A 12,095-nucleotide genomic window follows, 5' to 3' on the forward strand; every position below is an offset into this window, starting at 1 on the left:
GGGCGGGGGGCGGGGTGCCCCACAGGGCACGACCGCAACCAGACTGGCGTGAGCTGGAAACTGTGAGCGAGGCTGCTGGGCACCGAGGGATGTCGTTCTGTTCCCTCTACTTCATGCACGTTTTAAATTCACATAATAAAGAGTTTGTTCAACACAGTCGTCGTTTAACTCAACTCGGTAGGAGCAAGGCTAGAAACCGCCCACCGCCCAGGGCTGCGGAGCTGCACAGGGAGCCTGTTGGGATGATGGGAAAGGCAATCCATCCGTCTCTGATCTTCCCGGGTTCCTTAATGGCAGGGCAAGGGGGAACCGGGGCCCCCCGTCTCTGGTCGACGCCCACTCTGAAACTCAGCTTGAAGACCACTTCTGTTTGCCAGCTCTTAGGGGAGGGCAGGTGCCTGTGCTCAGAGCCTGGACGTCTGTCACCCTATCACTCAAAGAGCTAAGAACTTCATTTTAAAACAGATGTAATTACGGCACGTGGTGAGAAATTCAAAATAGCTCATTAGAAATCATAATTTTAGTGACATACTGTGAAAATTTTCACTAACAGAAAAAAAGTATTTCCTCTGCAAGTGAGTGAAGCTGTGGGGACTTCAGGAGGCAAGCATAAGCCTTCGCAGACAGAGTTGTAAATGGCCCTGGCAGGGAAGCCAGGCGGCCCCCCAGCAGGTGGAAGACAGGGGGACGGGCTGTGCTCCCCACTGCTGGACGATGCCAGAACACGCCCTCCACTGTGTACTCTTACCAGACCGCACCCCGGGGCCCGGGGCCACTTCCACTGCCATGTCCTCGTGTGACAAAACAGATCCCAGGAACCACTGCCCTGGGGGACACGCATGTCCTTGGGGTCGGGCTAGCAGCTGCCAGGGGCCTGACAGCTGGCTCTCTGGGGACAAACCCCGACTGGTGGAATGTACCTGTCTCCATGGCATAAACGCCCCGGTGGCCCAAGCTCCTGACATGACAGCACTGAACGTGGAATTCGGGAGATGCTCTCTCCTCCTACAGACACCAATAACCGAGAGGCCGGCAGTGAAATGCAGTAAAGTAACTAGGATGTGGTGAGCAGGAGCAGCTGTCATCTGTGGTTTTGTGTCACTGACTCAGTTACGGGATTTTTAGTAATGCTGCACAGAGCAGCCAGGGCAGCAGGTTCGCCACGGGCAGGGTGGCCGCGTGGGCTCTCCGGGAAGCACACCTGCTTGCAAGGAGTCCTGCTCCGTCCTTCCTGGCGGACACCCCGTGCCTGATGCCCCGGGCTGCCTGAGCGTGCACCTCCTGGACAGCCTGCCTCGGACAGTGGCTGTGGGCGGTCAGCGAGGACGCCAGGGTCTGGCACTCAGCACAAGCCGGACAGAGGAAGCCCCTGACTGGTGGCGTGGGTTTGACACCACCGCACACTCCTCGGGCACAGAGCTCGGTGTGGAGGGTGCGCCAGGCCCCCTGGAAGGAGCTCTGGACCGTGGATGATCCTGGGCAGGGATTCCTTCAGGCCGATGCCAGGGACACCTTGAGGACAGAGAGGAAAAGTCCCCCACAGGGGGAGAGCAGGCTCGCGTCACTTCTGGTGGGAACCACATCTCGGTGAACGACACAGGGCCAGGTGGTCCCAGTCTGCAGGCAGGTCAGTGTGAGCAGACGCATGCCTCTGCCCCAGCAGGGCCTCCACCCAGCCGGGCCCATCCCGCCTGATGGTGACACTGGCGTAGCTTCACCTGGACAGCAAGCAAGGCACTGCCCAAAGCGCATACATACTTCCTTCACCAAAATTCTACCAAAAAAAAAAAAAAAGGAGCTTCTGATAAAAATACATGTGTTCTTTCATCAGAAGGATCAAGAAAAATATTTGGAAAAGAGTGAATTAGAAACGTGGGTAAGAAAGCACCTGAGGAATCACTCACGCACACACGCACCCACCGCAGCTTGCAGCCCTCCGGACGCTGTGCAGGTGGCCCAGGGAAGCCGCGAGGCAGCCTTGCCCAACCACCGGCCCCTCCGCAGGCCCAGAGTCAGTGTTAAAAATAGCAACAGCCAGGCCTTGTTAGGCTTTCTGCAGAGAGGAGCATCTGAGTGACCTAAAAAGGAATCACATCCTGCACACAGGCCAGTGGAAGCCTGATGTGGCCGAGATAAGGAGCAGAAAGGAGACAAAAGAATTTCTCGAGAGAAAAACCACTGCTATTTACCAAGTCCACTTGGAAAACATGCTCATCTGGAAGACCCTCTGCCCACCTCCAGCCTGGGGCAGCAGGGGCTTGACCTCTGCAGGCACAGCCACCCTCCCCGGGCGTGGGGGCTGTGCTGGGTGGGTGGGGGTGGAGGCCAGGGGCCTGTCCCCAGGAGGAAGCCCAGACCCAGCTGCCCACGGCCCTGATGGGGTGCCCTCCCGCAGTGCACAGCGTGCACATGGCCGCCCAGCACCTCCCCCCACGGCCAGCACACACAAGGTCACAAGCCTCGTGGCCTCGCCAGCCGACCAGCGTGAGGTCTTCCGGAGCCTGTGTGAGGCCGGACTCAGGCTCTGCGTCCAGGATGGGTTCGGCCTGGCTGCCGCCCCAGCGTGTGAGGCTGGAGTTTCCTCCGTGCGTGGCAGCAGCCCAGCCATGCCCACAGCTGACCGCAAACACCAACCCACCACCCCCGGAGGCTGCACAAGCCACCGTGCTGCACACGTGCACGCGGGTCTGCGAGGCTGGGCAAGAGACCGCTCCCATTACAGAGCCAGGAATGTGGAGCCCACGCTTCACATTCAATTCAATTTCAAACAAAACTTGTTGCTTTAGGACATCAAAGCTCTACTGGAACTGGTCAGTTTTAACTTAAAAGGCACGTTCACCCAACTGAGATGGGGAGCAGGATCAAACCGGGTCCTTGGCAGATACGGTGAGGACTCCCAGCTGCTTTACCCGTGCTCACCTGGCTTTACGCTGACCCCAGGGGCCAGCAGCGGCCACAGCCCCACGGTCACCACACGAGACACCTCAGCACCCCTTCCCAACGCACACCCACCACTTCCATGAGGCCCCTTCGTTGAGCCATTTCGGCTGGAAAGAGACTGTGATCCCAGGACCTAAAAGACTCCCAGGGCCCACACCTGGCTCTGACCTTCCCGGTCAGCTGCCCTCCTGCCCCTCCCGGACCCCTAATGATCATCTCTCCTGCTCCTCCCAACCTCCCCGTTACCCCTGAGCAAATGGCCTGCGCTGAACTCGAGTCAGTACTCTCCAGAGCCCAGCAGGCCCCAGCAGACCCTGTGCCTCCTCTCCGTCCTGGGCACTAAGGACTCACTTCCAGTCCCAATGCTCCCATAGGGGTTACCACCAACGCTGCTAGGAACCCCAGATCCTGGATCCAGGCAACTGAGGACTCCCGTCTCCTACTGGGTCCACAGGCCCCACCCCTGCCCACTGGTCCAACCAACTTCCTCCTTCCTCACGCGGCCCAATCTGTCGGCAGGCGGCTGGCCCTCGACCGGAAGGGCTCAGTTCCCTCCTGAGCCTCCCTGCCTCCTACCTCCTCCTCCCCCTGCCTGGTGCCAGGAAGCCACACCCAAGCCCCTCCCAACGGCTGCCCTGCGTCGTGGAACCCTGCCCATCCATCCCTAGCGCCCTGCGGGCCACCTTGCCCCTCACTCACCCCAGGCCTCCCGACTTGGTGGCCAGCCCAGCCTTTGGCACTGCAGAGGCTGGGGCTCCCGTCCTGTGGCTGGGTGGCCTTGGGCACATCTCCTGACTCAGCACACCTCAGTTTCCTCATCTGCTGAGCGGGACCACAGCACAGGTCACGCTGTACTCCGGGGAATAAGGGCCCAGCCTGGCAAGGACCTATGGCTCAGCAGCAAGGACCGACCCTGGACAAGCCCTTTGAGACCGAAGGAAATGGGGGCACGTAGGTAACGCGAACTTAGAAATCACCTGGGATCCCACAGCCAACCGTTGTCACACATGTGAACTGAACACAGCCGCAAAGGCCTGCGAGGGCACGACATCACGAGCTACTTCCCAGGTTCCGTGGGCATGAGGCTGAGAGGCGGGGTCTGGGAGTGCAGGATGGGCCTCCATGGCTGTGAGTGAGGGTCTGCATGCCCTCGCCCACCCAGGGGGGGGGGGAAGGCACCAGGGTTGGGGGTCAGAGCAGCTTCGAGATCCCCGCAGCCTCGTCTGTGTGCGCCGGCAGCCAGATGGGTCCTCTGTGGCTGTCAGCGGCAGACAGGAATGCGGAAGCGCCGCTGGGCTGGACAGTGACAAGGGGCGGCTCACCGCGTCTCTCCCCTCCCATCTGCCACGGTGGCGCCCAAAATGCGCCAGGGCAAATCGCAACGTGTTGAGGGTGTAAAACCCGTCAGGGGTGGCACGAGAGGGCAGGTGGGAGGGGCCCCTGACTGCACTGGCCGAGTGCTAGGTATTAACGCAGGGACACGCTGGGTTCCCCAAAACGTTACTAAAGCTAATTCCCTCCTGTGCCTAGAGATCTGGTACCATGTGCTCTCAGGACACTCCTGGGCAGCGCGGGGCTCGGTCCCACAAGATGGACTCTGGCCACCCTCCTGTTGGCGCTGTACAAACTCTTCCTCATTTATAAGACCTCTTCGTAAAATTTTTAAAAACCGCAGTTTTGCAGTCCGATCCAGCAGTCCTTTCCTCGGTGACCTTCAACTATCGGAACCTGGAAGAGAAGTCCCACGCAGCCAGCTGGGGCGCTCTGTCCCCCGCTCCCCAGCACACGCAGGACAGGCCAGGTGGGGGGGCAGGGCCACCGCTCAGTGCACCGCGGTCCAGCAGGCACTTTAATCCACGCTCACAGCAGGCCAGGCAGTGGCACCGCGTGTTACCAGCAATGCCTCCATTGTCCCGTACGAGACCTCAGGGTGTAGTTGCCATGGCCGTGAGGCGCACAGAGAGCGTCCGCCCTTGCCCGGAGCCACACAGCCAGGAGGGGGTGGCCCATCAGCCCTGGGCTGCCATGCTGTCTCTTACTGGGGAGGTAAGGCAGGCTCGGAGCCCTAGGCTGTGCCCACGGACGTGCAGACAGGAGTGCATGTCAGGAGGTGAGGCACGTCATCAGCTCTGCTTTCAGAGCTTCTATCTGAGATTAACTTGTAGAAAAGCACCGTCCACGCTCCCCGAGAGCGCACTGGGGCTGCTAATCTAATCCACAGAGCGCTGTGACCCGCGGGACAACAATGTCTCAATCAGCACCGGCAACAAAGCCCCCGGGTCACAGGCCAGGCCCTCATCCCGAGCCACGCCTGTCCCCGCCCTCTGCCACTGCAGGCCCACGGTCCAGCCCGGGCAGCGTGCCCTACACCCGACTTCTCCAGACCAGCTGCCGCACCACAGCCAAAGGTCTCACGCAGCTGACCTCTCCCCAGGGTTTGGCCAGTTCCTAATTATGATGAATTCTAATTCGTCAGTTTTTTTTTTCTTATGAATTGTGCTTTTGGTGCGTCTAAGAAATCTTTGCCTAATTCAAGGTCACAAGGATTTTCTCCTAAAATTTCTTCCAGAACTTTTATAATTTTAAGTTTTATATTTAGGTCCACAGCTTACTTTAATCTTTGTGTACGATGGAAAGTATAGAAAATTTGCGTCTGTGTGGGGAACGACAGACGTCCAATTTCCCAGCACCATCTGCTGAACACGTGTCCCTTTCTCTCAGGAACTGTGGTCAGCCCGGGCCGATCGCCGGGCCATACTCCTGGGTTTATTTCTGTTCCACTGATGGAACTCTGTCCTTCTGTCCTCCCGTTACTTTACAATAAACCTTGAAATGAGAAACTGTGAGTCCCTAAACTTTTGGCTATTCTAGTTCCTTTGTCTTCCCATATAAAATTTTAGACGTATTTTGCAGGCTTCTACCAAAACACCACGCAGAGATTTCAAGGGGAACTTCACTCAACAGGGGCTCAGTCAGTGGGGAGCAACCGTGCTAGCATCACGGAGTGTCCACCTCACGAACAGGGCGCGCCGCCCCATCTCCTCTCACCTCTGGTCTCCTTCATACACGGGTCACAGGTCTCGGCACACACCGCTCCCATGCGCGGCATCCATGCCACGCCCCTCACTCCAGCACGAGCGCCATGTCACATCTGACATGTCCGGTGTTACAGCTGACAGGAAGAAGGTGTTTCTGTATGCTGCCAACTAAATAAATGTGCTCACGCTTGCAAAGTCTCTGTGGGTGCTTCACGAACCCCCAGCAGCGTCGTATGTTCACCCACACAGGGAGTTTTATTCCTTCCTTTCAAATCTTCATGGCTTTCATTTCCTTTTCTCACCTTACTGCACCTGCCAGGACCCTCGGGACTGCAGTGAGCACGAGGGGGACGCCAGGCGCCCCTGCCCTGCCCCGGTGGGTCTGCGGTCAGCTGTGGGCTCTGAAGATGCTCTCTACAGGCTGGGGGAGGTCCCCTCGGTTCTTAGTTTCCTGGGAGTCTTCATCAGAATTAGTTCTAGAATTGTGCCAGATGCTTTGTCTGCATACACCAAGATGACCGAATGGCTTTTCTTTGTGAATCTGTTGACACAGTGGATTTTACAGATCTCTGACTTCACAGGTGATGATGCGCTAACATTTTGGTATGTTGTGTTTGTGTGTGTGTGTTTGTGCGTGTACATGTGTGCGTACGTGTGTGTGCATGTCTACGTGCATGTACGTGTGCGCGCGTATGTGTGTACGTACATGTGCATATACGTGTGTGCGCGCCTACATGCATGTACATGTGTGCACGTGTGCGTGCACGTGCGTGTACGTCTCTGTGTGTGCTTGTGTGCGTGTACATGTGTGTTCATGTACGTGTACATGTGTGCGTGTACGTGTGTGTGCGTGTGTGTGCACTGCTTCACACCGTTGGCGTTGTTTTCTAGTCTGCATCTGTTTCATGGGAGACACTGCATGTACTTTCAGCAGGTAAAGCCTCCACCTGCTGTGGTGTCGCGAGGAAGCATCACCTGGGCTTCAGTCTTCCTGGAAGTTTCTCAACAATTGTGATTGTTTCTTGCTTAAATGTTTGATAGAACTTGCCAGTGAAACCACACGCTCCTGGAAGATTTTGTCAGAAAGTGTTGGGCGAATTTTAATTTAACAGAGAGAGGGCTACTGAGTTCACTTTCTTCTGACTGTAAGCTCTGATGCTTTATTTTTCTAAAAATATGTTCCTTTCATATAAATTTTCAAATTTATCAGCACAGAATTGCCTATGATATCCCCTTCTTCACTCCTTAATGCCTGCAGGGTTTTTAGTGATGATGCCCCATGCCAGATCTCTGAAACTGGTGATTTTGTCTTCTACGTTCAGAAATTAGATGTAGAAAAGCAAATTAAATCCAAAATAATCAAAAGAAAGGGAAAACATAAAAAGCAGAAATCAATGAATGAAAAAAAGGAAAAACAATAGACATAATAAAACTCAGAGCAGGTTCTCCAAGATCGACAAAACTGATAACCCTCTAGCCACGCTCCTGATTGGTTTTCTCCTCTGTAGGGTCCTATATCCTTGCCCCCTGGTAATCCCTGATCGGTGTAAACAGTGACCGTACCCTCCACCTTGCTGGGTGCCCGCCCGGAAATTTCCTCCAGTGGTAGGTGGGGCAGCCACAAGGCCGCTCTGACCCTCTCCGTGGTCACCGCCTGGCCCAGCCTGGGGTCTGATGTTTGAAAACCATGGTTTCACAGACGTTCCCTGGTTTTGATTTGTTTAAGGTGAGAGGGTAGGTCTGGTGCCCGTTCCTGCAGGTTACCTGGAAGAAGGCACTGGCTCATCACCTTACTTTTTCCACTCTTGTCAGGAAAACTTGAAACGGCAAACAGCACGTCCAGTTGAGATCCCTGATTTAGGTTCTCTCAACCTTACTTACCACTGAGCTGTTTCACAATTCTGTGAATTCTAGAACCTGATAGCAATGCAAATGATTCCTGACCATAGGAACCCAGAGTCCGCTGGGAAGAATGGATTACTGGCCCACTGTTCACTTCTCAGGCAGTCACTCGGCTGCTGGGAGAATCTGGCTTTGCTCTGTGGAGTCTTGTTTGAAGCAGGTCTAACACCTCTCTTTCTTTCCTCTCTCCCTAATAAGAAATACTTATGATTTTAAAAATCTTCAGTACTTGCTCAATTTATATTTGTATGACGGACATTATAACAGTTTTAAAATTTATCTATAGCTTCACAGTAAACTTGAAACAACCTCGGAACCCATCAACAGAACAATGGCCTGTCCAGCTAATGAGATACTCAGAAGCCAACAAAATAGTGTGCATTCATTTACACAAACTTCCCAGCTTACCAAAAAGAGTAAGCTGTAAAAATACATGTATCTGCAACCTGCTAAGCACGGTCCCCCTTCCCCCGGGGCACACAGCCAGGGAGACTCGCACTAGGGCGTGAGCGTCAAACCAGAGGCAGAACAGGGTGGGGGTACTGATCTCTACTTTCTGCTTTGTGCAACTTCCCTGCACCGTTATTGGAGAAGGAAGTGTCGAACACACACCATGCGCCACACACACTCCTAGGCACTCAGAAGAGTGAGCAGGACAGCCCCCTGCCCCAGGAGCGTGCCCGCAAGTACACCATCACCACAGAGGGAGAAGAGTTAGACCTGACTTCCCAGCAGCCTCGCCCGCAGCTCGGAGAGTTCAGAGTGGACCCGGGCAGCGGGATGGCTGCTCCTGCCCATCCTCAGGTGTGGGCATGGTCCCCTCAAGAGCCTTCCTGAGAACCCCAACCCTGGGCAGGCCACTTCCTTCCCAGCACCGCCCTGGGCTGCCCGTGGGGCTCTCCAGCTGTCTCTCCCGTGTGATGGGCGCTCCCAAGGGCAGGGGGTGTCTGGCCCACTTGCACCTGGCATGCTGGCTGGCCCTCTCGCACAGTGGCCTCTCCCTCTCCTTGAAGGGGCAGTGATGCCATCATGGGCACATCTCGTAACCTCATCCAACCCTATTCACCCCCTGAAAGGCCCCGCCTCACACACTATCTTCAGCACAGGAACTTGGGAGAGACACGAAGGTCGAGGCCAAGGCAGACGTGGAGCCCGCATTTCTAGGGGGAGAGACAAAGACCTCAGTACCCGACAGGCAGGGACTGCAAGTTCAGATGGTGACGACGAGTCCACGGAGCACAATGAGAGTGTGGGGGACGCCAAGAGAGTGACCTGGAGGCCAAAAGTGTCAGAGGCTCATCAGAACTAACGACGGAAACACCTGCCGTCTTCTCTCCTGCTCCCTGCATCTTTACGGTGAGCAAAGGTTACAGAAAAGGCAAAGATTAATCCACAGGTTCTAAAGCACGAATGTCGTATTCAGTTCTGTGTTTAAAAAGGCAGTGACCAGTACCCCCGGACCTCGAGGTCCCTCCTCCCTGAGCACTGGCCCTTGCTCTGGGCGGGGCCCGCTCCCTCTCTGCTCCTGGCAGCTCTTGAGCTGCGGTCGGCCGGCCGATCACCTCACTGACCCAGTCAGCCTGAAATGTGTCAGGGGACTTCCGTTAAATTTTTATAAGAATCATCACTGAAAATTCTCTGTCACTGAAATGTTTTCCTTCTGAAGAGACCTGTGCTTATAAACCAGGAAAAGCTGCACCTCCATCCAGTGCACCGTCATGCACGATCCTGTCTCTCCACGAAGGCTCCAGACTCCGGGAAGGACTCTGGGAAGGACACCAGGGGCTCTGGAAACAGAGTCTGAGGAAAACAGCAGGCCGCCTGCCCCTCTGGGTTCCAGGTTCCGGAAACAGCCCAACATGGCTCGTGTGCAGCGAGGAGGCTGAGAAAGGGGGAAACACCTGTGGTCTGCGGTTTTCCAGGGGTCAGAGTTCACAGAAAGCACAGCTGCCCAGCTCCGAACTCACTCGCAGGCCACGGGTAGCCTGGCTGCCGCCGCACACCCCAGGAACCACGTCATCAATAGAAGGGCAAAGCTTGCGAGTGTGCGCTCAAATTCAGTCTGGGGCTGTCGGGCAGGGTCTCTCACCGAGGACGGCACCCCGCACCCCCCCAGCGTGGGGCCACTTACTTGCCCCTCCAAGCTCCAAGACGGGCACCCAAAAGAGATCTCAAACTCTGTGTCCACCTCTGAAAGGCACACAAACAGGAGCTGCAGCTTCCCATGGCAGCCACTCCAGCCCAAAGGACACAGGCCCAGAGAGCAGGACGGGGGCCCCGTGGGCAGAGGGGCCCCGGAGCCCATCCAGCCCCCGATGGCCCTGCCTTCACCCACTCAGCCGGCTTCCTGCCCAGAGCTGACCCTGGCCAACAGCTCTGGCAGGCCTGAAGCTGGCTGGGGGTTCCTGGGCAGGGCAGAATGCTAGAGCAGGAAGGGCTGAGGGCCTCCCAACAGTCTCCCACCCGCCCACCCCAGAAGGGGCTCCTTCCAGAGCTTCCCTCATGTCCTCGGGATCTGCCTTCCGACCCTGCCAAGAACCAAGCAGACAACTGGCAGACAGGGAGGGAGGGGCCTCACCTCCAAACACACCAGGAGGACACACCTCTCTGGACACAAGGGGTAAAAACGTCTGCCCAAGGCGCCTCCCTCCGGGGGCCTGCGGTCTCTTCCAGAGTCGAAGCAGCATCTGCCGCCACCTGCCACTGCACTCTGAGCCCCCAGTGGATGGGTCACATGGCCACCCTCGACACCCGGCGTGGACAGTGGAAGCCTGGAGCAGCCCACTGGCCCGTTTTCACAGGCCTGTACTCAGGCCACCCTAACCCAGGGCCCAGACAGTGCCCAGAGCAGGCAGGACACAGCCCATGCCCAAGTGGACCTGCTGCTGTCCAGCCCCTCTGCCCCTCAGACCTCAGCCTGCCGGACCCGAAGGCCAGGAGGAAGGGAGGCCCAGGGCCAGCCCCAATATCTCTTGCTGTGTCCTGTTCCCAAAACACCCCCACTGGCTCAGCAGTGCCGCAGGAGGGCAGGGGATAGTCCCCGCTCCTCCCCCACCGCCCCACCTGCACCACCCTCCTCCCAGCTGCCCTCCGGGTTGTGGGCCCCTCACCTCCTGGCAGGTCCAGTCACCCACTGCCCCCGCCACACTGGATGCCAGGCCACTGGGCTCCTCTCACCCACAAGGCCTCCCCACGCACCCCCTGCCTCAGAGCGGCCTCTCCAGCGCCCTACCTAGGGATCCCAGACACACACGAGTCACGTGCTCAGCCCTACTGCTTCGGTCATCCTCACTGCCCTGCAAACACCTGAGCTGCCCTTGGTTGAGCTCATGCTGTGGAGCACAGCTGTGTGTCCACTGCTCCGAATCCAGTCCCCAGCATCCGGCACAGAACTACCCACAGACCAGGGGCTCCACCAATACCTGCTCAACACCCAGTGCTGGAACTGGCCCCTCATCCTGCCAACGCGTCCCCCTCGAGCCTGTGACCCAGGTCCACCTCGCCCCAGCCGAGTCTCCATGCTTCCTGCCCAGACCCCACAGTGGCCCCTCCACGTGGCTTTGCCACCTTTACACTGCAACCACAGGACCCTCCTGAAAGGCACCCTCCTGTCCCCAGAAGCTTTCAATGGCCTCCCCCTCGAGTAATGCAGAGACCCCTGCCCTGGGCCTCGGAGTCCTGGCCAGAGGAGGGGAACCTGAACAGGAGATTCTGAGGAGGAACGTGACGCCCACCACAGCCAGCCCCGCGACAGCGCAAGCCCACACGATTCGGACAAAACACGGTTTCCACAAAAACGAAGTACTCACGGCATAAATACTTCATCTGAGAGAGCGTGCTGTCACCAGCACTTCTTACCTGATAAAATTCCCGAAGCCAGTTCTTCTGTAGGTTTTCTGGCTATAAATTAAGAAGAAAAAAAGACAGTCAGACCACGGGCTCAGTCCCAAAGAGCCACAAGCAGAAGCTAACGGTCTTCACCAAGACCTGCCCCAGGCCTCACGGTGGGCACCGGCGGGGCACAGCCCCGGGGGGACCTCCCCCCCAGGAGGGAACCCAGCTCCGCGGGGCAGGTGGTCCCGGAGACAAACCGCTCCAGGCAACAGGCAGCACCCAGTGTCCACACCCAGCCCTTCGCCCTGCTCTGTCCCCACAGGGGTCGCGGGGAGGGACCGCCCACCGCCAGGCTGGGGTCAGCCGCAGGATGACACAACA

At 57.2% G+C, this 12,095-nt stretch overlaps 1 protein-coding gene across 6 annotated transcripts in view; it reads right to left on the reverse strand.

Moving 5' to 3' along the window:
* Positions 1-12,095, reverse strand: part of INPP5A (inositol polyphosphate-5-phosphatase A) — a 174,083-nt gene that overhangs the window by 110,906 nt on the left and 51,082 nt on the right. For all 6 annotated transcript variants that reach the window (XM_073884739.1, XM_025880123.2, XM_073884737.1 and 3 more), the window contains exon 2: positions 11,739-11,780. In XM_073884739.1, coding sequence (XP_073740840.1) covers positions 11,739-11,780 — 42 coding nt within the window. The remainder of the gene's footprint in view (positions 1-11,738; positions 11,781-12,095) is intronic.

This window comes from Callorhinus ursinus, unplaced genomic scaffold (genome assembly GCF_003265705.2).
Source record: "Callorhinus ursinus isolate GAN/ISIS: 27379988/994484 unplaced genomic scaffold, GSC_fseal_2.0 scaffold58, whole genome shotgun sequence".
NCBI classification, from domain to species: domain Eukaryota; kingdom Metazoa; phylum Chordata; class Mammalia; order Carnivora; family Otariidae; genus Callorhinus; species Callorhinus ursinus.